Source organism: Drosophila ananassae, chromosome 2R (genome assembly GCF_017639315.1).
Source record: "Drosophila ananassae strain 14024-0371.13 chromosome 2R, ASM1763931v2, whole genome shotgun sequence".
Taxonomy (NCBI): Eukaryota; Metazoa; Arthropoda; class Insecta; order Diptera; family Drosophilidae; genus Drosophila; species Drosophila ananassae.
This window is the reverse complement of record NC_057928.1, coordinates 9,827,089-9,853,134: the sequence shown is the minus strand read 5'-3', so window position 1 is coordinate 9,853,134 and position 26,046 is coordinate 9,827,089. Positions and strand designations below refer to the sequence as shown.

Sequence of the window (26,046 nt, the reverse complement as noted above, 5' to 3'; positions counted from 1 at the left end):
AGCTTAAGTGAACTAATTACGAGATTCCGTGTCTCGAAGGAAAGCAATTAAGAGCGGCAAAGTGGCAAGTATTAATGAAAGGACCTGGAATCGCCTCAGGAGTGGGTATCAACATGAATAGTTAGTTAGATTACGGCAATCTTAAATGATTGATTGGATGATGGGGGCTCTTAACATATGTAAACGCACCTCTTAACGAAAGTGTTATTAATTACCTTGTTTATTATAAAAACGACAGCGTTGAACTATTATCCTGCCATTGTAACATCAATAGGATCTTGTCAGGTAAGAACTACTGTTAGATAAAAATAATTTTTCGAAAATTTTCAAAATTTGGATTCAATGTAATATATTAATAAAAAATTTATAAAAGTCTATACCCTTTTTTATAAAGTTAACTTAAAATATTCGACAGTGCAGTCTTAAAAATTTCAAATAAATAAACACCCTTTTTGAGCGGAGACTGGGCGTGGCAAAAAAGTAATATAAAATCTGATCATCACAGACCTAATACTCGGTAAATAAGTGATTAAGAATTCGCTTGGCACACAAAAGTGAATGGGTAAATTTTGTAAGCCTCTGCAATCTTATTTATACGACATATTGTAAATAGGATATACCCAGATTTATAGCAATAATGGATGCAAATGTTTACACATGTAAATATTTATGTATGCAGCGATAAAAGCTTTTTATACGGGCGCTACATATAAATATCTTATAAGCAGTTTGATAAAGTTTTCCTTCTTAAGGTATCTAATGAGAAGGTGTACACGAAATCGCTTAAATTGAATCTTAAAGATGCACACTTGCTTCCGACCAAATTAAATTACATCCTTTATTAAATGCTTCTCACTTCTTGGCTTTAATTTCTATTATTTATTACACCTGAGACTCGAGCACTTACTTATTCATTCACATCTCCGTTTGCACTCAATAAAGCCAATAAAAACAAGTGCCCTGTCACCAGTTCATATGAAAATCCAGATGTCCCTACATAACTACAGACAAGTACATATATTCAAAGTCAAGCGACACCTGACATTTTCTTCCTGCATACTTAAACGAACTTACGAGTGAACGTCTCCAAAGCTAATTAGCAGCACGTGGTAACCGGAGGGTTATATAGCTATCCGACTGTTCTGGAGTCGGGGTTGGTCACTAAGCAGAGGTAATGACCACCAGATGCCGGAGTGGCGTCTCCAGAGTGCCCGAGGCTGTCCGGAGGTGTAAGCAAAGGCACCGCAAAAACGCTGATTTACGGAATTTCTTAGATGGGTTGCCTGAAACGATGCCCCTACAAGGTTTATTATTCCGGAATATGGCATAACTCAAGCGGGCTTCCTAATTACATTTCTGTGCATATGTATTCTGTCAAATTAAATTCACGTCTGAGCAAACAAACAGTTGGTTGGAAAGTCTCGGCAATTGCGTAAAATAGTTTGCTTCGCTAAGCCGAAAGCTACATACTTTCGGTGTGTTTTGTCATAAGTTTGTCTAGGGGACATGTATTCATAATGATGATAAATTCGGTTGCTCTGCCAAAAACATTCACAGCCATGTTGACATCTGTGTTCGGGCCCAAACTACCTGCCTTTTGTTCGGCATATGCAATTAACTTAATAAATCTGGCTGAGATGCTGCTGCCAGCTACCGGCATTTTCGACCGCAACAATACATTTCAAACGTATCTTCGGCTCTTCAATTGGATTGTGGTTTAAATTTAAAATTACGTTGCTTTGACACATTCTTGGAGCTTTAATTGAGGCGCAATCCCTATAAATAAATTGCCAGTAGGAAAATGAACAACAAAGCTGTCAGAACTTTTGGTCTAAAATATATTATGTATTCGTGAGTTAGTTTATCCAACACACAAGTCGTGTGTCAGTTGATAAGATAATAATCAGTTGCTTATTCAAATACTGGCAAAAAAAATTATATACAAGCTCCCAAGATACCCATGCAGATACATTAGCTTTAAAGGAAATAAAACTAAATAAAATTGGCTGAAACATGTGCCCGGTCTTTTGTTTTTTTTTTTTTATTTTAGCCAGGAAGGCAACCGAATTCTTAACGCCGGAGAACCCCGTCATTGTAAGTTTCATGTTTTATTAATTCATGCTTGTTGGCATTTGAATATTATCGTAGTTCAAAAGGTTGAGATATGTATCTGGGCGGCCGGAATGCTTCTTTGATGTTTTCTTTCAACCAATTTCACCTCGATTCCTGGCATAACCGGGCATGGAATATAGTTTCTTATTTAATTGTGTGCCTATATTTATTGAAATTCTTTAAATGTAAATTGCATTTTTATGGTTTTTTCCCAGACTATTCGTTTATTAAGATAACTGCATTTGTTTAACATTTGATCTTACTTATCTACTAACTTGAGATTAAATTTTTGTTTCTCTTGACGTAAGCCAAAAACAAAATTACTCATTCTGCGGCATGAACATGAAGCCATATCTATAAAATTGCATACAGGCACAGCAGAATACATAGTGTTTATACATATAGGCCCGTATACGAATTTATTTACAATTTAGCCAAAACCATGCCTTCTTATCTTTTTAGCGCTAGACTGCGCACAGTAATCTGCGAACATCTAAAAGATACAGATACGGATACGGTGGCTGCGGCATCCGATCGCGCGCCACGGTTTTCTCCCGATCCATAAAACTTTAACGGAAATCGTCGTGTGCCATGTTGTGTCATTCCAATTTCTAGAGGCTGTCTATAAAAAACCAACTTCACAGACAGTCTAACCACTCAATAAAAGGATATAATTAGGTTTCAAAATGAACTCAACGACAGAAATATCATTTTTGGATCTAAACTCCAGCATTATTTCCGATTCTATTGGAACAAGTTCATTTCCAGCCTACGAATCAGAGACAGAGTACTATGCTTGTGTCACATTTAATTGTACTCCCACGGAATTTGTGGAATTTGTACTAGGTCCTCAAACCTTGCAACTTTGGAAGGCAATTTTGGTAAGTAAATGATGGTGTAAGATTAATTTAAGAAACTGTTTATATTAAAAATTACACTACTAATGTCTACCTTTTATAACTTCATAACATTTTCAGATAACCATTGTATTTGGAGGCATTTTTTTAACAGGTACTATTGGAAACCTATTAGTTTGTATCGTAATTGTTCGACACTCCTCCATGCACACGGCTACCAACTATTACCTCTTCAGTTTAGCAGTATCGGATCTCTTATACCTACTCCTGGGTTAGATATTCAAAAACGAAATCAATTAGCTTGCAAGTGTACTAAATTTGGTACCCCCTACAGGCCTCCCAACGGAAGTATTTTTGTTTTGGCATCAGTATCCATATCTTTTCGGATTGCCATTCTGCAAAATACGCGCCTTTATTTCCGAAGCGTTAGTATACATATTATTTTTAGAATTGTTAATTACCATACACTAGAACATAAACTAAATTACAGATGTACTTATGTCTCGGTATTTACGATTGTGGCATTTTCCATGGAAAGATTTCTGGCCATTTGCCATCCTTTGCATTTGTACGCTATGGTTGGCTTTAAGCGGGCACTCCGGATAATAGCACTTCTTTGGGTGGCCAGTTTTATAAGTGCCATACCTTTTGGAGTTTGGTCGGAAATTATATATTTAACATATCCATTGGGTGAGCTAATAGCAGCATTACTCTTTACATCATTGGGAGAATACTTATGAAACAATCTTCCAGATAATTCAACCATCGAGGAATCTGCATTCTGCAGTATGACTCCAGAAATAGTGAATTTGGTTCCCATATTCGAACTATCCTTTTGCATATTCTTTGTGATTCCCATGATACTCATAATATTGCTTTATGGAAGAATGGGACTTAAGATTCGATCCAGAACTAATAAAAAATTGGGTAAGTTATTGGAAGATATCTAATTGAAGAAATCTTTACCATTATATCTTTAGGTGTTCAACATGGAAACATTAACCGAGAGTCCCGAAACTCACAAATGAAAAAGAAGGCAGTGATCCGAATGTTGGGTAAGCTATTGGCAACAAAACTTTTTAAGAACACCCACAATATATGCCAATTTAATCAGTATAGCCGCTGTGGTGATAACTTTCTTTGTGTGCTGGTTTCCATTTCACATGCAACGTCTTTGGTTTCTGTATGCCAAGGATAACGAAAATTACTATAATGTAAACGAATGGTTGTTCTCTATAGCAGGATTTGCCTACTATGTTTCATGGTAAATACTTCGTTTTACTCAATATATTTAAATAAAAATTCAATCTTCCATTCAGCACAATCAATCCGATAGTATATAGCGTGATGTCGCGGCGCTATAGGGTGGCGTTTAGGGAACTCCTTTGCGGAAGACCTGTGGGAGCCTATTACAACAGCGGCTTTGCCAGGGATCACTCCAGTTTCCGGGAGAGTACCGCCACAAGCATGGGCAATCACATCAACTATGATCGAGTTCACTCGGTAAACTATGATAAATCAATTATATATATCATTTAATTTCCATTTATTAAAACCTTTCCAGGTTCATGTTCGAGCTAGCCGGCAACCTAATATTGTTAAGGAAACAGACAGTCCATCACAAAACAGAGTGTTAATAAAAAAAACCTACAGTCTTCCACTTCCAAAGGTGAGACACACATATAAGATATTAGATAACATTTGAACATAAATTCTAATCAATTTCAAGGAAGAGCAATAAATTCAACATTACTATCAAACTTGGCTTCTGTAGTTCAAAGCTCTGCGAGTCAATAAATCAAATTAAAAAGTTATTTCAGTCGGTCAAACTTTCTAATTCCCCAGACTTAACATTGGTTTTCGCTTTTGTATAAGTAGTATCCTTGTTTAAGATTGATTTGTCTTTGTTTACATGTTTTCCCAGTGGGAACTGAACTTTCCTTTAGGTTAAGTGGCAAAAATAAAGAGGTGCACGATGTCTAGGTGTAACAAGCGTGACTACAGTTGAATAAATTTATTTTGCAGACTTTGGATTCGGCAGTTCTAAGCACAACGGACATAGTCATCGTTCTGGAAAATAACTCCACTGCCAGGCATCCTGTGGCTGAGGAATCCAAAGTAACTAACGATATATGGATAGAAAATGAGGAAACTTGCATTTAAGGACAACGATTGAATAACTTTTTCTTAGCCAAATTAGAGATTACCTTAAGACCTATTCTCATTTTATTAAATAAAGCATTTAATGAATTTTGTAAGCGACGGAAGATATTATTTCAAAACGGGAGGCTTTCTGGTTTTTTTTAAATATTCAGAGGCAAAAAGAATATCGACCTGATGAAGTAAAGTTATTCAAAAAACAAAAACTAACAGGGCTTTTATGAATGAATGCATAAAACTGGGTTTACGGTTTCCAACATTTTGCATAACAATAATCGAAATTATCGTTTTCATAGCTTGTTCTCTCAAAGGAAAAGCAATGCCAAATTAACGACAAAAGCGAAAGTTGTACCCATTAGTTGTGTCTATAATTATAATAAATTTTCACTTTTTTTTCAAAGATAAAGCCAAAAGGTAAATAAACTCTGCATTTTTGACAAGCATCTGGAATTCTGTATGATCCAATTAATCGTTGAGCTTTGAAGGGAAGGGCACTGAAAAAAAACAATGGATTGGAATTTATCTTGGAAACTGGGTTTTTAAAAGTGGTAATATTATTTATCATTCCTGGGGAATCTTTTTTTAAAAACAATGTTGTTAGAAGCATTACAAATGAAACAAGATAAAGATTTCTTAAGGTTGGAAGCTTTGATTTATTTATTCCCAAAAAGTGTTTTATTGGGTCATTTATTTTTTGTGTACCGGAGATCTCAAATTACATTTAGGTTTTCCAAAATTAGTTGGGTTTTGTCTAGCCGGAATTTACTTTCACCTGCACTTAAGATAAACAAATTAAAAAATAAATCTGGCCAATAGATCTGGCGATTGTCCGGCGCTTCTGCGACAATACCACTGTGCCTCTTGTGCCACACAAAGCTTCCATTCCAGAGCCCGAGCCAGAGGCAGCTTCTTCATCTTGGCATGTGATGTGGTCACCTGGCCGAGTTGGGCCAAGTCGGGCCAGGTTAGGCCACCACATCCACATTTCCTCTGGGGCAGAGTCTTATGAAAACTGGTTTACGGAATGGAATGGAATACCAGTACCCGACACAGCTGGCTCAGAAACGTTCCATTTGCAACTCTCAGTTGCTTTCCAACCGACTCCGAAGACTCCGCCGAATTTCGAGAAGAAAGTGATCGGATCGGATCGGATCGGATCGAGGGTCTCGATTGATTAACGGTTCTTCAAACTTTAAACAACAAGCTCTGACAAAATGTTTTAAATAAACGGCTGCAACGAGGCCTTAGCTTTTAGCTTAAACCATAGCTGTATCTGTATCTGTATCTGTGGCTATAACTTTGGCTGCATTGCCGCGAGACGTTCCATTTTTTTGTATTTTAAACGACTGGCGAGATAACAAAGAAAGTGAGATCAAGTCCGCGAGATCGTGGCGAAAGAAGAAAAAGAAGATTTGAAAGAAACTTTTTGCTTTTGGCCACCGCGGAACTGACAAATGTTAAATACCAATAGACCGTCGAGGAATTAAGACGCGTCGCGCCGTCGCCTGTTACCAAAAACGGATTTAAACACCTTGAATTATCCGCGCCACTCGAAAAAGAACACAAAAAAGTACATTAACATGTCGCCCGTTTACAAATTAACACCTCTTTTGGTGATATTCACCTTTATAATTGTAGTGCAGTGCTTGGGAAGTGAAAACGATCCAAGGAGTGCGCGTTTAATGCAATATTTGAATGAACCTCATTTCGGTCACAATAGACATGGACCAGTGCCTCCGGCAGGACTACTGCAGGCTGCCAGGATTCGTTCGCGATCGGATAGCTTACCTCTGCTCTCGATATCTCCCCACAAACATCCGAAGGACTTTGCTCTACGTTCTCAGCAGCCTGCCACAGTGCAACATATTATGCGCCGCGAACAGTTTGGCAATTATCCTTTGAACGATCAGCACAGGAGATACCAGATCGATCAGAACCAGCCGTCTAGATTTGCTCACATCAAGGATGCTCCAGTCTTAGATGTAGGAAAAAATCAGTTTCCGCAGTATGTTTCCGAGCAGTACCTACAAAATTTTAAGGCCTCCCCTCGTTTTAATGGCAATGTGATTATGAAGGATCACAAACCCGTCTACGCTCCCATCCAGCAGCATGCCATTCCTGTTCAAGCCTCTCAATATCTGCATTATCCCAAACTTTTTGGGCAACAAGGAGCAAACTTTAACATTGTGCCGTCCCAGCAGACTGCTCTACAAAATCCACAGTTCCAGCAAGACCCGAGTAGTTACGCAGTCCACGAGGAGTCTGAGAATCAACAGAAGCCATTAACCAACCAGGCCGTGAATTATCGCCAGGCAATTCCACCTGTTAAGGAATCAAAGGAGGCTCAGAAATACTTGCATTTTATGGGCACGAATGAGTATTTTTTGCCCAAGAGAGATCCAGATTATAAAAAACTTGATGCCGAGCATGATCAGCAGAAGCAACTTAATCAATACCCACTGCAACACCAACACACACCTTTGCAGCAGCAGCAACCATTGTTGCAGCATCACCACCAACATCAGCCATTGCAACTCCAACAGCCTCAGCAACATCTGCAACCACAACAACCGCAGCAGCATCAGCTACCGCTGCAACACCAGCATCAGTCGCTGCACCAAAATCTTCACTACAAGACAGCTTCTGGGCCAGACAACTCGGTCTCCTCTAGTTACAATGAACCCATACAAGTTTCCGATCTGTTCTACCAACAAGATCCCGCCCCCGCGAATTCCGCTGTAGTGCGTGGAAGCTACCAAGCCGGCCAGGATGTGTTTGTGGTCAAATCAGATGGCAACAAGGCGGTGAAGCATGTTGTATCCACACCCATGTCAGTGCAAGCCTCGACACAAACCCCACCAAAGAGCCATCACCTGACCAAGAGCCACAAAAGTTACACGCCGGAGCCTCTGAGATTTGAGTTCACAGAGCAGGATGCCATCCGGGGATCCATGAAGTACACAAAGTCGCCACAGGGCAACGCCTACTACTATGAAACGGTAGCCCAAACTCCACGAGAACCAGCCAAGACTCCATCACCAGTCCTGGATGTGGCCAAGCCAATTAAAGAGTTCAGCGACGATGCCGAGGATAGTGCCGACACTGAAATTGGAAAGCAGGTAGGATTATTCTACTAGGATACGATACAGACTAACTTTCTTGTCATATTTTAAAGCGAATTAAAAGCTGGAATTGAATCCTTTTTTACAATTATTACAATCATAATTTATTTTCAGCCTGAGGCACCACAGACTCCAACCGTGACGAGTACAGCTACTCAGGATTCTGCACAGGATACCGAAAGTTACTGTGAAAAGATCTGTGCTAATGTTTATGACGAAAACGATGAAATAATCTGTGGATCCGATGGATACATGTACACCGGAGAAACACAACTCCAGTGTTACTCATCTTGTCTTAATATAAGTAAGTTATACTTTAAAAATATATTTTTTAAATGTGAAACTAATCAATCTTTGTTCTAGGTGTGACAATCAAAAGTAAAGGCTCTTGCACATAGGGAGGAATCCAAGGAAAACATTTAATTATTTAAATTTATTTTAGCAGTTTTAAGATTTTCAAAGTTTAATTATAGTCTCTAAATGCGCACGATTTCAGTCCCTGGCAATAATTTAAAAATGGGGGCTTTTTAAAGAGTTATATTGGTCTAATGATAAAATGTAACTTATGTTGGAAAATGGAATCGTGCTCTTCTCGTTTTCCTATATATTTGACATATGAGTGATCTAATCAAATCTATATACATTTTTAGTGCTTATAGCTGTTAGTTCTCACAAAAAGCTCGTGAGAAATAAGTTAATTTATTTATATTATATTAATAAAAATAAAATATATGAATCGCAAAATGACCATTATTTACATTGTGTTGTTACAGAACCTCTTTAAATTCCAAACAAACAAAACTATATTCCAAATCGGACATTCTTCAATTTATGAGTGAACAAATTATATCGCTAGTTAGGAAACAAAATCCATTTTTAAAAATTAAAAATAGTATGACCATTAGTAGAGTATGACCAATAGTAGACCTTCGATATTTCTGAATGAAGAGGAGATGACACCATATGAACTATAATCTTGGTCGGGCGTGAGATGGCAACTATCGATAACACATTGTGTAACAATAAAGCGATATCGATAAGCCACAAACACAAGTAAAATTTTTGTGAAAGTAAATGGAATTTTAGACGAAATACTCAATCTTTCGCTGACTCCTTATCGCCGCGTCCAATGCAACCGACCGTCCCCGTGGAAGCTCGCAATTCCGCCGGACGCCAAGCAAATCCCCCGTGCTGTAATATGAAAACCTGCTGAACCGTTTAACACCCAACTCCCCAAATCGCAGTCGCAACCATCGCAGTTTGTCCGATTTTTCGGTTTCTGTTTCGGTTTCGGAGGAGGAGCAGCTGGGCGGAGATCCCTCGACAATGACATCATAGCCGCATATGCTTCCTGCCTGCCTGTCCCGAAATTAAATGTACATAAGTACGTACATATGTATCAAGAACGTACCGCACTGACATACGCACATACATACGACCCAGTACATAGCGCAGAACAAGTGCAATCGAAACTTATGATTCATGGAAAGCATACACCTCAACCTCAAGGAGCCAGCCAGCTGTAAGCGATATTTCAGACGGCGGTTATATCCGTAATATATACATATATGTGCCTCGCACATATGTGCCTATATTGTCTGGCACCCAGCAACAAACAGCAGTGGGTGGGTGGCAAGTGCCTCCCCCCACCATATCACCATATCATTGTCACCCATATCGACAACTGCCACCCACTTCCATACATTCCCTGCCAAATAAACACGGCCGGTTTCCCTCTTTCGTATGGGATAATTGGAACGAGATGGAGCTGAATGCTGGATCAACTGACGCATCTGGACTTGGACCTATTCTTAGTCTTTGATTTTCTGGCCATTACTCATCTATTTATCCATATTTCTCCCACTTCGCCTATAGATTAAACGTGCTGGTCTGCCGCTGAAAATCCTGCAAAATTGGACAAACCCTTTGCGACTTTGTACGACAACAAGAGGTCGTACCTTCGAACCGTGCTCGGAAGGGAAGCGCCATCAGCGAAGATGGTACTACCTCCTGCACCACGCAACCTCAAAGGTAACATCACTGGTAGCACTGGTAGCATGAGGTGTCATGTAGTATTTAGTCCAATTTATATTTTATTCATTATTTCTATGTATCATCGGTGTGTAACTCGGAATTAACGTTAACTTAAGTTAGTCGTAAAGCCATTGTGAAGTCAAAATAAATAAATACTACTCTTTATGTCCATATGACGAATAAACAAGTCAGAATGTTGAGGCTAAAATTTTCAGTTGAAAGAAAACTACAAAGTATTTAACATTATGATGAAAAACTGCATTTTATATAGGCTCTGGCTCAGATTTGATTTAATATTTAATTAACTTTCCACACAATCCTTTAATAAACTATTATTTTTTTTTTTAGGAATACCTCTATTTCTAGCGAGGAGCAAACTGTGCAGGGAGCTAAAATACAAAAGCCGGGACCCCGCTCGTTTAATAGGTCTGCCTCCTCAAGGCAAAGTCCGAACCCGACATCATCAAAACTAAAAGACACACTGAGCAGAAGGCCCAACCGCAATCGCAATCGCAAGCAGGACGCACTTTCCGCGCAGACAAGCACCAGCAGCACCAGCACCAGCACATCGATCCACTCGCATCCCATTGAGCCAGCTTCCTCTCTGCCCACGCTTCACACCTCACCGACCACATCGGCTTCCAGCAGAAGCAACCTATTTGTGCGTGTATTAAGACGCTTCTCGACCAACTCCCTTTCTGGAAAGACAAGCAACGTTCCTAAAAACGAACCGATCAACGAGAACAACAACGGCGATCTAAATAAACCGGATCCATTGATCGATGTAGAGGTACTGGGCTCCCAGGATAACCATGAGGACAAAATGGACGGCAAATCTGAGCCAGAAGATGCCGTTAACAACCAGAAAGCAGCTGGTGTAGTTACGGGTAGTTCCAAAAAAGACAAGTCGGGCGCCCCGCAACCGGTCGTCGCAGACACCAAGAAAATGGAGGCCAGAAAGTCCTCCTCGGACACGGTGATCGAGCCACTGATTAAGCAGCAGGCTCCGCTTCACTCCTCCAAGACCACTCCCACAACGCTGACCGCCAATTTTGTGCAAAACATTCGTTTCGTGCGCAAGAATGTGGAGCAGTCCGGCAGGAACACTAATCCGCTGCAGTTCGTCGAACTGGAAACGGAGTTTCCCCGTGACTATGATGACAACATCGAGACGCTGTCCCGCGAGGCAGAGCATCTGGAGGAGCAATTCCGCACGCCAACGCGTTCTAATGCCACCGATGTTGCCGCCCATCAGGTGTCCGGCATCATTGAGAACATTATCATCGAGGCGTCGCGAAGTCTGCCAATCGAAAAGATTGAAGACGAAGTGCCATTGAGGTCATCTACGAAGCATTCGAGCGGCGTTAAGCGCGTCGGTTTCCAGGTCGAGGAAAAGGACGACACCGAGGTCCAAAGTGAAAAGCAGCCAAAGAGCATCGATGCCACAGTTAAGAAGTCGGAGAGTGCTGAGGTCAGCGCCGAGGAGGCGTCTGCGACTGGGTCATCCGCTGACGCTTCCACGTCACAGCTGCCCTCCACAACGGCTGTGTCCACCACCTCGTCGGCTACCTCGATCACGAAGAGCAAGAGCGACGAAGATGATGATCCGGTGGCCATGTCGCCTTGTGGACGCTTTTTTAAGTACGACAAGGAAGTGGGCCGTGGCTCCTTCAAGACTGTCTATCGCGGCCTGGACACGTTGACGGGTGTCCCAGTTGCGTGGTGTGAATTGCTGGTAAGTAACAGAAACCTATAAGTATTCTTTCGTTATAAATTATAAATTTTTTACCAACAGGACAAGCAAGTGAAAAAAAGCGAACGCACCAGATTCCGCGAGGAGGCAGACATGCTGAAGAAGCTTCAGCATCCTAATATTGTACGGTTCTATACATATTGGGAGTTCCCCATTGGCCGTAAAAAGAATATAGTACTAGTCACCGAACTAATGTTATCCGGAACTTTGAAATCGTAAGAATGCAACAAGAAATATATGAACTTTTAAGAAGATATTTTACTTTGTAATATTTTTCAGCTATTTGAAACGATTCAAGAAGATACACCCAAAGGTATTGAAGTCATGGTGTCGTCAGATTTTGAAAGGCCTCAATTTTCTGCATACTCGTCAATTTCCTATAATTCATCGTGATTTGAAATGTGATAATATTTTTATAACTGGCACCACGGGCAGCGTTAAAATCGGCGATCTGGGCCTGGCGACGCTGAAGAACCGCTCCCACGCGAAATCTGTGATTGGAACGCCGGAGTTCATGGCTCCCGAGATGTACGAGGAGCACTACGACGAATCGGTGGACGTATATGCCTTCGGGATGTGCATGTTGGAGATGGCCATCTCCGAGTATCCATACAGCGAGTGCAAAGGTCCGGCACAGATCTACAAGAAGGTGATATCGGGCATCAAGCCAGCAGCGCTGGCCAAAGTTGAAGATCCCAATGTGCGCGACATCATCGAGAGATGCATTGAATTGAAAAAGGAGGACCGCCCCAGCTGCAATGAGCTTCTGGAGTCGGAGTTCTTTGACGAGGATATCGGCATTCGCGTAGAGCCTACCGCTTCGGAGCAGTTTCTTTCGGATCCGAGCATAAGCATCATCGAGTTTCGGCTGCGCTTTATGGACCCCAAGAAAAGGTCATCGAGACACAAGGAGAACGAGGCGATCCAGTTCGAGTATAACATAAAACATGACGAGTACGAGCAGATCGCTCAGGAGATGATGAAGGAAAACATTATATCCGAGGACGACTCTCGTGCCGTAGCTCGTCTCCTAAAGGTGCAGGTCGTCTCCTTGCTGAAGGAGCGTGCCCAGCGTCAGACCCAGATCAAACTGCAGAACGAGAAGTCGCGACTCGAGAAGCTGGCGCTGCAGAAGCAACGCGAGAGCCTGCCGACGAACGTCGATGAAGATGAGGAAGAGGAGGAGGAGTCCGAAGATGAGGAAGACGGGGTGAAGTGGAACCAGCGCTTGCAGCTAAAGTATGACCTCTTGAATACCGATTCCGAGACCAGTCTGGCCCTGTCCACGAACAGTGCCGATCCTCAGATACATCCTGCTCGGTCGAATGCCTCCATCCCGAACAGCGGCAACCCGGTGCAGTTGATTTCGGTGCAGCCACAGGTAATCACCTCGCCGGCCATTCCCATGCAGCAGAAGCCCACGGTGCACTATATTCAGCCGCCCCAGCTGGCATCGTATCAGAACTCGCAGGAGATCCCCAACAATCAGGTCATCTCGCCCACAGGAGGCCAACAACTACAGCAGCAGCAGCAGCAACAGCCGCCGCAGCAACAGCAGCAACCAAATGTTACAATGGTGCCACAGCAACAAGTCAACCCACAGCAGCAGCAACAGATACTCCAGCAGATGCCGCAGCAAATCCAGGTGCAGCAACAGCCACAGGCCGTTCTGCAGCCGCAGCAACACGAGCAGCCAAATCAACAGCCACTGACCGACCAGCAAAAGAGCCATCAGATACCGCTACAGCAGCAGTTGCAGCAATTGATGCACACGAACGTTCAAACCCCTGAGCTGGCACAGCAGCAAATGGCTCAGCAGCAGGCCCAGCAATATTACCAGCAGCAACAGCAACAGCCGACGCCTCAAGTTGCTATGCATCCAAACCAAATGGCGCAGCAGCAACAGGCCTATGCCATGCAACAGGCTGGCCAGCAGCAGCAGCTAACGCAGCCGATGCAAATGCACGCTCATCAGCAGCAGATACTGCAGCAGCAACAGCAGGCGGTAGCCACGCATCAGCAACAGCAGCAGATATTGCAACAGCAGATTGCACAGCATCAGCTGCAACAGATACAGCAGCAACAGATTCAGCAACAGCAGCTCCAGCAACAGCAGCAGCAACTGCAACAACAGCAGCAACAGCAACTCCAGCAACAGCAGCAGCAGCAACTACAACAACAGCAAATGCAACAGCAGCTCCAGCAACAGCAACAACAGTTCGTACACCAGCAATACACGCAGGCTATGACGCAGCAACAACACCAGCAGATAATCACTGGCTCGCAGGTTTGTCACTTTTTACCTTAAAATTGTATTAAAATTTATAAAAATTATGCAATTTTAGGTGCAACAGCAGCCAATGCAAATGCCTGTTCAAATGCAAGTGCCACCTACGTCAGTGGCACCTACAATGCAACAACCCATGGCCCAGACATACCAGCAACAGGCCCAAGTGCCACTAGCTGACCCCCAACAGCAACAGCATGGCGGGTTTGCAACTGTGCCGGCCCAGCAGCCACAATTCATACCCCAGCAGCCGCCCCAACAGCAACCCATACAACTGTCCTTGCCTCTGGAACAACAGCTGCAGCAACTGCTGCATAGCCAGCCACAGCAGCAAGCCGTGGTGCAGCAACCTCACCAGACACAACAGCAGCAGCCCATTGTCCAACAGCAGCACCCGCCTGTGCTCCAGCAACCACAACCGAAGCCTATGATCCAACAGCAGCCGCAAGCCCAGCCCAAACCAGTAGTCCCACAACCTCAGGCTGACCAGCACACTCAGGCGCCAGTGCAAGTTCCCGTGGTGCATGAAAATCAGCCGTCAAACCAAGTTAACCCAGAACATGTGAACTCGGAGAGCGTCCCAAACAATTCCGATAATGCACCCAAACCCGAAACTCAAACCCCTGTGGATGCGGAGAAGCAGGCGAAGGGACAGAACAACACTACACAGCGTTCCCAGAAACCCAGACGATCCAATCGCAGCGGCAACGAACGAATCCCCAAGCTCAGTGTCACCAGTGTGGACGAGGGCAGTGTCATTAATTGCCACATGGAGAATAAACTGAAAACGATCACCTTCAAGTTTGACATTGGAGATGTGAATCCCGTGGAAATCGCCAATAAATTGGTGAGATAAAAAGGAATCATAGTTTCATGCAATCAAAATTTTATAAAAAATGACTCGTATATTTCAGATCGCTCAAGATTTGCTTTCTAATTGTCAAAGTACAGTATTTGTGGATATGATCAATGAAATTGTTGACCAGGTCAAACAGAATCCCAACCAAATCCCCATACCAACCAATTATCGCCGCAATATTGAAAAGGTACATCCCTCTCCCAATACAGTTTACAGCGAAATCTTTCCTTCCTACTCAATAAAGACTATTCCTACGAGACCTTAGGGTTGTAAGCGCGCTGAAAAGGATGCCCTTTGTTGGATGATAAAACCTTTTGGCTAGCGGATAGCATTGTAACAAGTCTTGAAGTTCTATAAGGTTGCTGATTACTCGGATTAACTCAAAAGTTATTATCCATTTTATGCCATTGTTTAAACCTTGGCATTATCGAGTCATTAGACTGATCCTCTAAGATCACGGAAATATTTTATAAAATATTAAATTCAAATTCTCCGATTTTCAAGGACTCCATTTCTAGGCAGTCCACCTTCCGCTACGACCCAAGAATACCCAACTACGCGATTTTATTTTCCATATCACAAAATCCATGTTTTTGATTGTCTATATCTCTATATCACTATAACAAAACAGGTCCGACACGCGTCTCTAACTCGACAGCGTTCCACGTTTAGGTCACACCAAAGACATAGATCTGTAAGTGTTGAGTGCACTGGGCTTATGTAAACACTTATTTTTTCTAGCTAAAATATTTCTTTACTTACGAGGACTTTTTCGTTTATTCTTAGACGTATTCCAGAATTATCTTACAGAGTTTGCTTATAATTTCACCAACTTTTCAAGTTCATAATTCTTTAATGTTTTCAAAATTCCAGAGGCACAATTAACAATGATTTAAGTATTTTTAAACATGTCCTACTATTAATTAAATTTGAAAATATTTTAAATTCTTAGGTTGTCCGATAAAAACGTGCCATTTCTGTCTGGAAACTTTTGAGTTAAAAATTGTTATGTAAATTAATTTATTCCAACTCTTCAGTCATAAAATACAAATTAAGTTAGTCCGGTAGTTGTTTAATAGTTAGACTTAAAAGCTTTTCGTTTCACACACAATCCAGCAAGTTAATTACATTTTGTCTTTTTGTTCTCCTTCTAACAAAAAGTCGATTTCTTTTTAACTTTTCAAGTTTTTATATTTTATTTTTCCAATACTAATGTCCGAACCGCGTAACCATTGCCGACCCTTTTAATTCACATTTAAAACAATTATTTTAGCGGGATGAAACCGCCAGCGACATCACAAAGATGTTTGAGCCCACTATCCACGGGATGGAGACCCTGCCATCCGGTAGTGGAGGTTCTGAGGCCGCTTTCGAAGCCAAGTCCCAGACTTCCAACTTGGCCAATGCCCAGGACCTGCAGCCGAACGTTGGCACTCCGCCCACCACTACTTCGACCATGTCGTCCTCGTCGACGACCTCCAGAGACGCAGCTAACAGCAGCAACGACGTGACCATTGGATCGGGATCGGTGTCCCGCAAGACGAGCACCGCCTCGGAATACACTTCCTTGTCGATTGACTATATGCCGGACAGTAATATAACGCCCACTGGGAACGAACCCACTTTCGATGATGGCAAGGACAAGTCTTTGGGTGTCCAGCAAAAGCCATGCTCCCTCGCCATAGCCCGGATGCAGAAGCTTTTGGAATCCGCTGGTGGTGGGGCTACTCCCCGAAGTCTAAATATTCCTCTGAATCGCCATCTGAATATTCAGGAGGATCTTAAACACACCAGAAGCCTGGACGACTTGTCCGAGGTGAAGATAACCTTCGATATGCCCAACAAGCCCTCGGCTGAATCGGCTGAGAATAATCCAGCCGCTGCTGTGGAGTCAGAAAAACCAAAGGATAAGGCTGGCCAAGGAGTGGGAGCTCAGGCATCCGGAGCAACTAATACTCTGGAGCAGCTGAAGATCGAGTTGGAGAATATAACGCACGCCCATGCCTTTGCCTCGGCCGTGGTGGCCTCAATCAACAACCGGCCGCCTCACCAAGCCTCTCCGGCTATGTCATCTCTGAAGGCCACCCCCGGACATCCCACACAAGAGGTAAAGCGAAATGAGATTAATAAAAGTTCCAAGTATACAAGTTAATTGTAATCATTACAGCCAAGTAAGTCATCAACCGCCGGTGGCTCAGTGGCATCATTGGGTCAAAATACTCCAACCGCAGCACTGACATCGGCTCGGGGCTCTGGCTCCTCTGTCTACAATTCTCGGCGCACTTCCATCGACAACAGCGTGGGCTCTGATGTGCACTTGCACACTGCCACCAACCTTGAGGCGCCGGCCGCCAGCTCCGATCCGACACCAACTGAGGCTTCAGCTGGTATTGCAATGGGTGGCACCGGCGAGAAGCAACTGTCCAAACAGCCGAGCTTAGAAAAGCCATCCACCACGTCCATTTCGACAAACAGCAGCGATGCCCCACAGCGGAACCCCAGCAACGGATCTATAAATCAGAACTCGATAGCCGACTTGGAAAAGAAACTGGCAGCGTTGCGAAACACGGACAACGCTGATGAGGTGAGAAGGGAAAACTTTTAATCTTTAAATCTTTAACTATTACTTTGATATATATTTGTAGCCTCCATCGGCTGCCCCGTTGTCCGCAGTTCCGAAACAAGTTGAAGAGGTGACCAATCCGAGTGCCCGGAAGATCTCGCGCTTCAGTGTCAGCCGCGTGCAGGAACAAAAGACATCAACGGGAGTGGAGGAACCTGCGCAGGGTCAACTGAAGATCGATCTTCAGGTCGCAGGTGGCCCTGGTGGCCCAATGCAATTGAACACCGCAAACAGTTCGGTGCCGAACGGCAGTGTGGTTAACACGCCGACCGAAATCATTAGCTCTCCCATCCAGAGTGTTCCTTTGGCCATTAACGGCATTCAACTGATTTACCAGCAGCCCCAACAGATCCACCAACTACCGGGAGCAGCTCCACCCACATCGACAGCCAGTGGAGCTGGAACTCAGTGCGTGGTGGGGCAGCAGATGATCAACCAAAATGGTACACAGATGCCACAATTGCAGCAGCCAGTGGTGCATCCGAACATGCCACAGCAGACTCCCCTAAATGGACATCCCAATATGGTCAATCCCATTCAGCAACAGCCGCCACAGCAGCCCATGCCTTTGCAGCCTATTCAGCAGCCACAGAATCAAATGCCACTCATGCCGCCACAACAGCAACCTATTCTGATACAGCAGTCACAGCCACAGCAACAGCAGCAGGGATCGCAGCAATTCAATCCTGCTCTTCCGCCCCAACAGCAATTCCTCCAGACGCAGCCCAATCAGCTGCACCAGCTTCCTCCGCAGGTCGTAAGCATTGCCCAAGCAATGACCCACCAACTAGCCCCTATGCAATCGATGGCCGCCCAGCAGCAGGTAATATCGCAGCAGCAGCATCAGCTACAAATGCAAATGCCGCCGCAGAGCGTACCAGGAATGTACAACCAGCAGGCTGGAGCTCGTGTGGCTACACCACAAAACTTCCATGGCGCTGTGCCCAACCATTTATTGCAGCAGGCACCTCTGATGGCCACCCAACAGCCTGGGCAGCCTATGCAACACGTTATGCAACCGCTTTTTAATGCAGCAGCTGGTGAAGGTAATTGTAATCTGTTTTAATTGTAAAAAACAGACTCAATCTTATATTAAAATCATTCTTTACAGTTACCGAAGAGCCAGTATCTCTAGCAGCTACGCATCCCCATTTGCTACCCAGCGATATCCAATCAGTATGTTACATTACTCTCATTACCTAAGAGTTTATCTAAATTTCTTTAATTTGAAGGATATAAAACACAATTTGGATTCACTGGTGAACCAATTGTGCAACACACGCTTGGGAACCAACCAGCATCAACGGCTGTTATTGTTGCGCCAAAGACAACTCATCGAGGAGGACGAGTTGCGCCTAAAACATTATGTGGAATACGAAAAGTTTCAGAAGGCACTGCGCCAATGTAAGCTCAAGTGATAATTAAAGAAAGAAGATACATATTATAAATAATTTGACACTTTCAGCTATAAGCACAAACGTTCCAGCGACTGCCGCTTACTATTCAGCAGCTGCCGCCCAGCTTCCAACCAATTTGGCGGCTCCAGCAGCTCCGTCCTCATCGAATCCGACATCCACTGGCTCCGCAAACACATAACTGCGCTAATTGTTTTGCTTCATGCACCTTTGACAAGCCATACTAACAGCTCTACTCTATGTTACTCGACAATATAATTGGCTCGAGTGTGAAGATGTGGATCTGGAGGTAGATTATAAGTAAAAAGTTGTCGAATGTTACGGGGTTGTCTGTAAATATTAGTCAAACGCTTCTTGTTGATATGCCATTGTTTTATTTTTATTCCTTTCTGTTTCATTATCATTTGAAATTCCTAATTTTCGATCTTGGCTTCGTTTATTTGTTTAAAATAAATATTCAATTTTTGTATGAACTTTTTAAGAAAATTGTACATTTTATTAGTAAAAAAAAAAACTGTAAATAAAAATTTCGATAATGTAATAATATAACAATGCATATAGGAATATTATATAATAGTCATCATTTATTCAAAGTGATGTATACATACTGCGTAGTTACTAAATAAATAACTTATTACCGAATTTTATTGGGTTTCAAATTAGGGTTTGAATAAAAACTGAGTCGCTATATCTTGGCCAATATCCATCCGATTCTTGAACGGAATACCTTAAACGATTTGTAGATGGATTCTCCACGAAATTTTTTAAATTTTTTGTGACATTTTGTGGGGCATTCCCTTCAAAATTCTAAAAGATGCATGGCAGGACAATATGACCCCTAGCGATGGCAATATCTTGGCTAATACCCATCCGATTCTTGAACAGAATACCTTAAAAGATTTGTAGATAGATTCTCCACAATTCTGCGTCAAAATTCAGGAAAAAAATATTTTTTAGATTTTTTGTCACTTTTTGTGGGGCATCCCCTTGAAAGTTGTGAAAAATGCATGGCAGGAAAATGGGGCCCCCAGCGATGGCTATATCTTGGCCAATATCCATCCGATTCTTGAACGGAATACCTTAAAAGATTTGTAGATAGATTCTCCATAATTCTGCATCAAAATCCAAGAACAAAATATTTTTTAGATTTTTTGTCACTTTTTGTGGGGATCCCCTTCAATCATCCTTCAAAGATGCATGGAAGAACATTATGAACCCCATCGATGGCTATATCTTGCCAATTTCCAAAAGAATACCTTAAACGATTTGTAGATAGTAGAATCTGAAAACTTTTTATATTTCCAACATATATTTTATTAACATTAGATTAGCTAATGTAAATAATGAACATTATCTGGTTTAGGAGAAATTGTATAATAGTTTAGAATATATTTTAATGTTTATTTAAGAACACTTTGTTCAGTTTGATTTATTGGGAATGCTGGTCCAAAATATCAAGGCATATTTATGAAATTACAAAAGTGCATCACAAATATATATGTATGTATATGTATTATCGTTGGATTTTTGTAAATTTGGTTTTTGTTTTCTATAACTTTGATACAATTTATTTTATGCTTCGACAATTAAATTGAAATTAATAATACAGAATGCAAGAGCATTCAAGGTAAACGATAACAAAACAGGTGATAAGAAAACGATTAAACGACGACATCCATTGTGTCCTTAATGGGGTTGCCCCACTCCCTGGCCATAATCATGATTTCGTTCATAGATAGTTTGGGGCCGATCAGGGGGTTCAGCTGGGTCATGTAACAGCAGAGCCAGCTACAATGATAAAACAAAGATACATCGATAAGTATGAAGTCATACGTCATTTATTGAGTACAACAAGTGCGCCCAACTTTCTTGGTACTTACAACAGCCAGCAGGTGACAGCGGTCAGCATAAGGCAGCATTGAGTCACCCTAAAATCGGGAATATATTAAGTGGGAGGGTTTAAGCAACATATTAAGTAAACACCTACCCCTTGTTGGGACCTCGAGCGAAGAAGGGACAGATGATGCCAATAAAGGCCCAAATGCTGGTGATAACGATCGGTGGCACCCACTCGGAAACCATTTTGCAGGCTCAAATGAACGGTTCTGTGTGGTTTAAGGCAAAATAAAAAATAAAAGGATGGACAATGCGATCACGAAACTTTTTCTCGAGCAGCGAATATCACATGACAGCTGAACATGGGACAGGGTTGTCGGAACTATTTATTTTTATCGAAATATCGCCAAAATTGATTATATCGATTTTAATCAATTATTGAAATGTCTGTGTCAGACAAATTTTTATTCTTTTTAAGTAAAGTTTAAAAGAGTTTGGAATCTAATTTAAATATTAAAATAATAATATTAATATTAAAATTTTCAGGGCTACCAAAATGAGTTTCGTTTACCAACACTGAACCCTTTGATGTTGCCACCACGTTAAAATACCTGTGCGAACGGCAAAAAGGAAAGAAGAAACACTCTAACCTTACACCATTGATTTTTGCCAGCAGATTTGCTAAAAACAACTTCGAAAATGTTCCAAAACAGTGCTGCTCGCCTCCTGGTCCCCGCTATCCGCAGTGCCATGCAGAGCCGCTGCCAATCCGTGGTTTCTGGTCCCCCGACCAAGCACATCTCCACCGCCGTAAGTTTTCCTCCTGGTTGCATAACGAGGATGTTCTACCAAAGAAACCCATTTCCTTCGTTCTACTATTTACTAATGGCTTTATCTATTGCAGGAGAAGGTGATCTTGGGCGGAGGCATGTGCGCTGCTTCCCTGTTCATCCCCGCCTGGGTGCTGTACCACATCCGCGACTACAAGGGCGAGAAGTAACTTGCTTCTGTTACGTTTATCACACCTAATACTATGTAAAGTAAAAAGTATCAATGCATAATAGTGTCCCTAATCACAGGAAATAAACGAAAGTGGATTGAACCCTAAATGAATTTCATTATTTAACAAATGCTTTATAAAAAATGTTTCAACAATTGCTTGTTTGTGAACTCAACTATCCAATGAATCATCTATGACTGGAGAATAAAAGTGCAAGTTACAAACCAACTAACTGAACTTTGCATTCAAAATATTTAAACACTTGCATCAGTGGCTAGTTTTAGTGTATTTGTGTATATATTTTCACTTGAAGCATAATTTTAAAAGGCTTGCAAATGTTTTAATGGGGATAGAAATGTTTGAAACGATCTTATAAGATATAGTTATAGTTGCGTTTTACTTTTTTTGCGAGTCCTTGCCGTCGCCCTTTTTCTCCTTGTCCTTGTTAAGCGATCCGACAGCATCGCGCACGGCCTCAGACTGGGGATCAACCCCGGGCAAATTTTCCAAAACGCTCTGCAAAAAGGCCGGGTCCCCGATCACTTCCGAATAGTCTTCGTCCACCTCCATGGGGGCATTGGCTTCGTCGGTCTTCGGGCGCTTTGCCTGCTGAGTAACCGTGTCGTCGGGAGCGTCCTGCATGGACATCTGCATGGCAAATGCGATCTGCTCTTCCTCGGTCATATTAGCAAAGTCCGGCAAGTTGTCCTCGGGGGTTTCGGTGGACAGTGCCAGGGCGCGCTGCAACATGGCCTCCTCGGTGTTGGCCTCGGCAATTCCACCAACACTCTCCACGTTTCCGCCTTGGCCAGAGCTGCCACCAGCCTCGCCTGATGCCGGACCCGAACTCTCTGTATTGGCACGTCGCTGCTCGCTCTCTTGCCGCTGGCGCTGCTCCTCCATTGAAACACGCAAAGCCAGAGCTAGCTCCGGATCTTCGTTGGGATCCACGCCGAACTCGAACACATTTCCGCCTAAGCCAGCACCTCCCATGCCATCCTCTCCCTGGATGATCGGGGAAGATAACAAAGCATCCGACAAAGCTGAGCCGCGCGGGACACTGACCAAGTGGGAACCAGTACCGTCTTTGCCATTGAGGGCATTGATAAAAGCGGTCAAAGTTTCATTATTGTTTCCGTGGTCACCAAAGCTAACAATGTCAACGTTGACCTTTTCCTTCTTCAGGCGCTTCGCCTGCTTTACTAACTCGCCCTCCTCATGATTAATGGGCGATCCTACAAACACCACAATACGCATCTTGTGGTTCTTGCCCTGGCGATGCTTCAAAACCAAGTGAGCAATGCGGATTCCAGTCAGAAGGTTTATCTCCCCCTTGGGTTGGATCAAGTGCATCTTTGAAAAGATGCGTCCAACATCGCTTGTTAGCGTGGCCAGCACTTCCACGGTGCTGCAAGATTAACAATATTTAACTAACCAATAAATAGATGACCGAATACTCACTTGGACAAGGTCATGAGTCCCACATTGTTCTCGGGATTGGATCGCAGCTTGGTGAGGCATACAAGATTAATGCCGTCTTTCTGAACATTCAGACGGGTGGGAAAATAGTCTCCATTGCGCTGATAGTCGCTGTTGTCGAAACTGAAAAATGGCAAATTATTAGCTTCTATGCTAACCAGATACCACTCAACGCGATTAAGAGTTGAGGAAACTCAGTTTAGCCGTAAAAAACATGAATTTACCATATCATAGTACTCTCCAGCACCATTTTCGTATTTTTGCTTGTCACTGCCACCGAACTGTAATTTTACGTATAAACACTAGGGTTGCTAAGTCTTAACAGAGCCAGGGCAGTCCAAATATCGTTTTGTATCGATATTCAAATTTGAAAAATATATCGATAAAAACTTTACGCGGTCACAGTTTTTAAGCTTACACAAGCTTTAAATGTTAAAGTTTGAAAAGATTTTAAATTCCAATATGATGAATACATTTTTTAGGTATTTAAGATTAAATTTATATTGTAGTATAACTGGCAAACGTACTTAAAACATTATAAAAATGATCATAGATAAAATAAACAAGATAACATATATTATTTCGGCTATAAAGATGACGCTGAATCCAATCATTAGACTCATTAGTCCGCCAGTTTGAGCTGAATGAATAGAACGAAATTTAAGAGGAGTTTTGTTTAATTTTACGATTGCCAACATACCCATATATTCTGTTGATCCTGTATACGAGGACCTCACATTACTTCGAAAATAGTTTTCTGTGTGAAAAAAATGCACAACCGCCAAATTTTTGCGAATATATTCACTTGACAAATTTTTTAAATAGTCGCTTCGAGTCCTAAAGTTTGCTTTACTAAACGGTGTGGTGAATGAATCAGGATAGAATATTAAATCGTGACAGCTGGGTAGGCAAAGTTCTTTGCATTGAGAACTTTCAACGTCAAAAACCTCCAGTTCGGCATTATTTAAACATTGGAACCGATCAACGTCACATATTGAAGCGTTAGGATAGACCAAGGGCAAATAATATGGAATACAATCACACAATCTGAGGAAAAATAAAGCATCACATTCGGATTCACAATTTCTTCGAGTGTAGTAACGATAAAAGAGCAGCTTTTGTTCGTCGCTAAAAATGCATTGTCGTTTTGATCTTTGAATGTGTCGTATATTAGGAGAGGCTTCAAAGCTCCTGGCGATTATCCGAAATGTCGTCTGGCGACCTAGCATTACCGGCAGTCCAGATTCCTTCAAACGGGGTTGATCAATCGGGTTATATAGGAGAACCTTTTGAATTTTAAACCGATTCATGAAAGTATCAATTTATTTTTTTCAAGAAACCAACTTTAAATCCAAGTCCATTGGTCGAAGAACAATAATAATCATCAACATGACCGTTGAGAATAATTTGAAGCCCCATAGAACTCCCAGCTCCAACGCCGGGACGCGGATAATATCTTGATGGAAGTCTTTTTGGGTATCCTGACATCGGATCCCAGTCTACCGCGATATCTGAAAATCTTTCCAAGGATGTATAATCGCGAACATAAGGCGATCTTAAAGGAAAATTAATTACTTCATTTAAATTTAAAAAAAACACAACCATTACCTAAATTTATATAAATAATATGGATGCAGTAAATTAAATATGCAGCAGAGACCTTCGTCCACAAATATTTCCCGAAAAATATCGGTGCAAGGAATTTTTTGTTGATGAAACATGCAAGACACTATTAGATTTTCACACTTTTCCGAAATGTTAACTATAAAATTCGTAAAAGTTTCATTCTTTTGCTGTAAATTTTTGAACGAAGTGTAATTGGTCTCTCTGTAACATGTCTTTTGTAGCATGGCGTACTCAATAGATCCCCTTGAAAAAAATAATGTCACATAAAACCAAGAATATAATACACTTGTGTACTTACGGAACCAAATGCTCTACTTTAGATTTTTTAGCTTGGTTCATATTGCAGATAGTTATTGCAGGAAAAGGAATCGAGTTTATAGTAGTCATGTGCGAACTGACTGCAAAAAATAAGAAAATCCTTAAAAATTTACAAGAAATTTGTTTAATTTTGTGCCATATATACTTCCTATAATTACTGGCGTGTTTTCCCATTTATTGTAGATTCCAACAGCCAAGTTTACTGCCACAAATACAACCAATCCGGATATGATTATGAAGTAAAGTTTTACCCACAATGGTAAACTCTTATTAGTTATAACGTATTTTAAAACCTCAATCGATGTATTGTGTAGGAAACGTTTTTCCCTATTTTCTACTAATCTGAAAATTTTTCTAGTTATTTTCTTTACCAAACTCATTATGTTGGTGTCCTTAAAAAGACTGTTTTTCCGGAACATCTTACGATATTTATATATTCAATTTTACTCCTAATGGTATTATTTAATTAATTGATTTACTTAACCATCAGGGGAGCTTATGCTAATCGACAAATAATTATACACTCCAGACAATTTTTTCAACTTGACTCGAACTCCTTTAGGAA

The 26,046-nt window shown here is 41.9% G+C and overlaps 7 protein-coding genes across 9 annotated transcripts; 4 read left to right on the top strand and 3 right to left on the bottom strand.

Annotated features, from left to right (window-relative positions):
• The first annotated feature begins 2,579 nt into the window (after positions 1–2,579).
• LOC6493569 (neuropeptides capa receptor) lies at positions 2,580–5,227 on the top strand. Of its 2 annotated transcripts, XM_001957980.3 has the most exons (10): positions 2,580–2,993; positions 3,090–3,240; positions 3,304–3,394; positions 3,460–3,659; positions 3,723–3,896; positions 3,950–4,024; positions 4,089–4,233; positions 4,289–4,472; positions 4,534–4,638; positions 4,995–5,227. In XM_001957980.3, the coding sequence occupies exons 1-10, from the start codon at positions 2,799–2,801 to the stop codon at positions 5,130–5,132; spliced, it is 1,458 nt and encodes a 485-aa protein (XP_001958016.1). In that variant the 5' UTR covers positions 2,580–2,798; the 3' UTR covers positions 5,133–5,227. The 2 variants fall into 2 exon arrangements, with proteins under 2 accessions (XP_001958016.1, XP_014764445.1); XM_014908959.3 differs by lacking the exons at positions 4,289–4,472; positions 4,534–4,638; positions 4,995–5,227 and having other exon boundaries at positions 4,084–4,225.
• Positions 5,228–5,770: 543 nt separating this feature from the next.
• LOC6493570 (ataxin-2 homolog) lies at positions 5,771–8,984 on the top strand. The gene is made up of 3 exons (XM_001957981.4): positions 5,771–8,248; positions 8,366–8,555; positions 8,615–8,984. Exons 1-3 carry the CDS (start codon positions 6,710–6,712, stop codon positions 8,647–8,649), a joined length of 1,764 nt encoding a protein of 587 aa, XP_001958017.1. The 5' UTR covers positions 5,771–6,709; the 3' UTR covers positions 8,650–8,984.
• A 1,649-nt stretch (positions 8,985–10,633) lies between these two features.
• LOC6493571 (serine/threonine-protein kinase WNK1) lies at positions 10,634–19,864 on the top strand. 2 transcript variants are annotated; one of them, XM_001957982.4, is made up of 12 exons: positions 10,634–12,020; positions 12,081–12,253; positions 12,318–14,325; positions 14,384–15,172; positions 15,240–15,371; positions 15,816–15,878; positions 16,458–17,291; positions 17,352–17,768; positions 17,830–18,853; positions 18,919–18,983; positions 19,040–19,211; positions 19,273–19,864. In XM_001957982.4, the coding sequence occupies exons 1-12, from the start codon at positions 11,109–11,111 to the stop codon at positions 19,401–19,403; spliced, it is 6,720 nt and encodes a 2,239-aa protein (XP_001958018.3). In that variant the 5' UTR covers positions 10,634–11,108; the 3' UTR covers positions 19,404–19,864. The 2 variants fall into 2 exon arrangements, with proteins under 2 accessions (XP_001958018.3, XP_032310788.1); XM_032454897.2 differs by lacking the exon at positions 15,816–15,878.
• Positions 19,865–20,609: 745 nt separating this feature from the next.
• LOC6506365 (V-type proton ATPase subunit e) lies at positions 20,610–21,438 on the bottom strand. Its single transcript, XM_001957983.4, has 3 exons — positions 21,210–21,438; positions 21,103–21,150; positions 20,610–21,010 (listed from the first exon to the last, which is right to left on the bottom strand). Exons 1-3 carry the CDS (start codon positions 21,302–21,304, stop codon positions 20,884–20,886), a joined length of 270 nt encoding a protein of 89 aa, XP_001958019.1. The 5' UTR covers positions 21,305–21,438; the 3' UTR covers positions 20,610–20,883.
• A 217-nt stretch (positions 21,439–21,655) lies between these two features.
• LOC6493572 lies at positions 21,656–22,167 on the top strand. Its single transcript, XM_001957984.4, has 2 exons — positions 21,656–21,868; positions 21,963–22,167. Exons 1-2 carry the CDS (start codon positions 21,758–21,760, stop codon positions 22,056–22,058), a joined length of 207 nt encoding a protein of 68 aa, XP_001958020.1. The 5' UTR covers positions 21,656–21,757; the 3' UTR covers positions 22,059–22,167.
• A 158-nt stretch (positions 22,168–22,325) lies between these two features.
• LOC6506364 (26S proteasome non-ATPase regulatory subunit 4) lies at positions 22,326–23,893 on the bottom strand. Its single transcript, XM_001957985.4, has 3 exons — positions 23,762–23,893; positions 23,520–23,660; positions 22,326–23,466 (listed from the first exon to the last, which is right to left on the bottom strand). The coding sequence occupies exons 1-3, from the start codon at positions 23,785–23,787 to the stop codon at positions 22,455–22,457; spliced, it is 1,179 nt and encodes a 392-aa protein (XP_001958021.1). The 5' UTR covers positions 23,788–23,893; the 3' UTR covers positions 22,326–22,454.
• Positions 23,894–23,999: 106 nt separating this feature from the next.
• Positions 24,000–25,932, bottom strand: LOC6506363 (pickpocket protein 28). Its single transcript, XM_001957986.4, has 6 exons — positions 25,627–25,932; positions 25,462–25,561; positions 25,146–25,406; positions 24,882–25,092; positions 24,238–24,823; positions 24,000–24,177 (listed from the first exon to the last, which is right to left on the bottom strand). Exons 1-6 carry the CDS (start codon positions 25,898–25,900, stop codon positions 24,065–24,067), a joined length of 1,545 nt encoding a protein of 514 aa, XP_001958022.2. The 5' UTR covers positions 25,901–25,932; the 3' UTR covers positions 24,000–24,064.
• Positions 25,933–26,046: the final 114 nt, after the last annotated feature.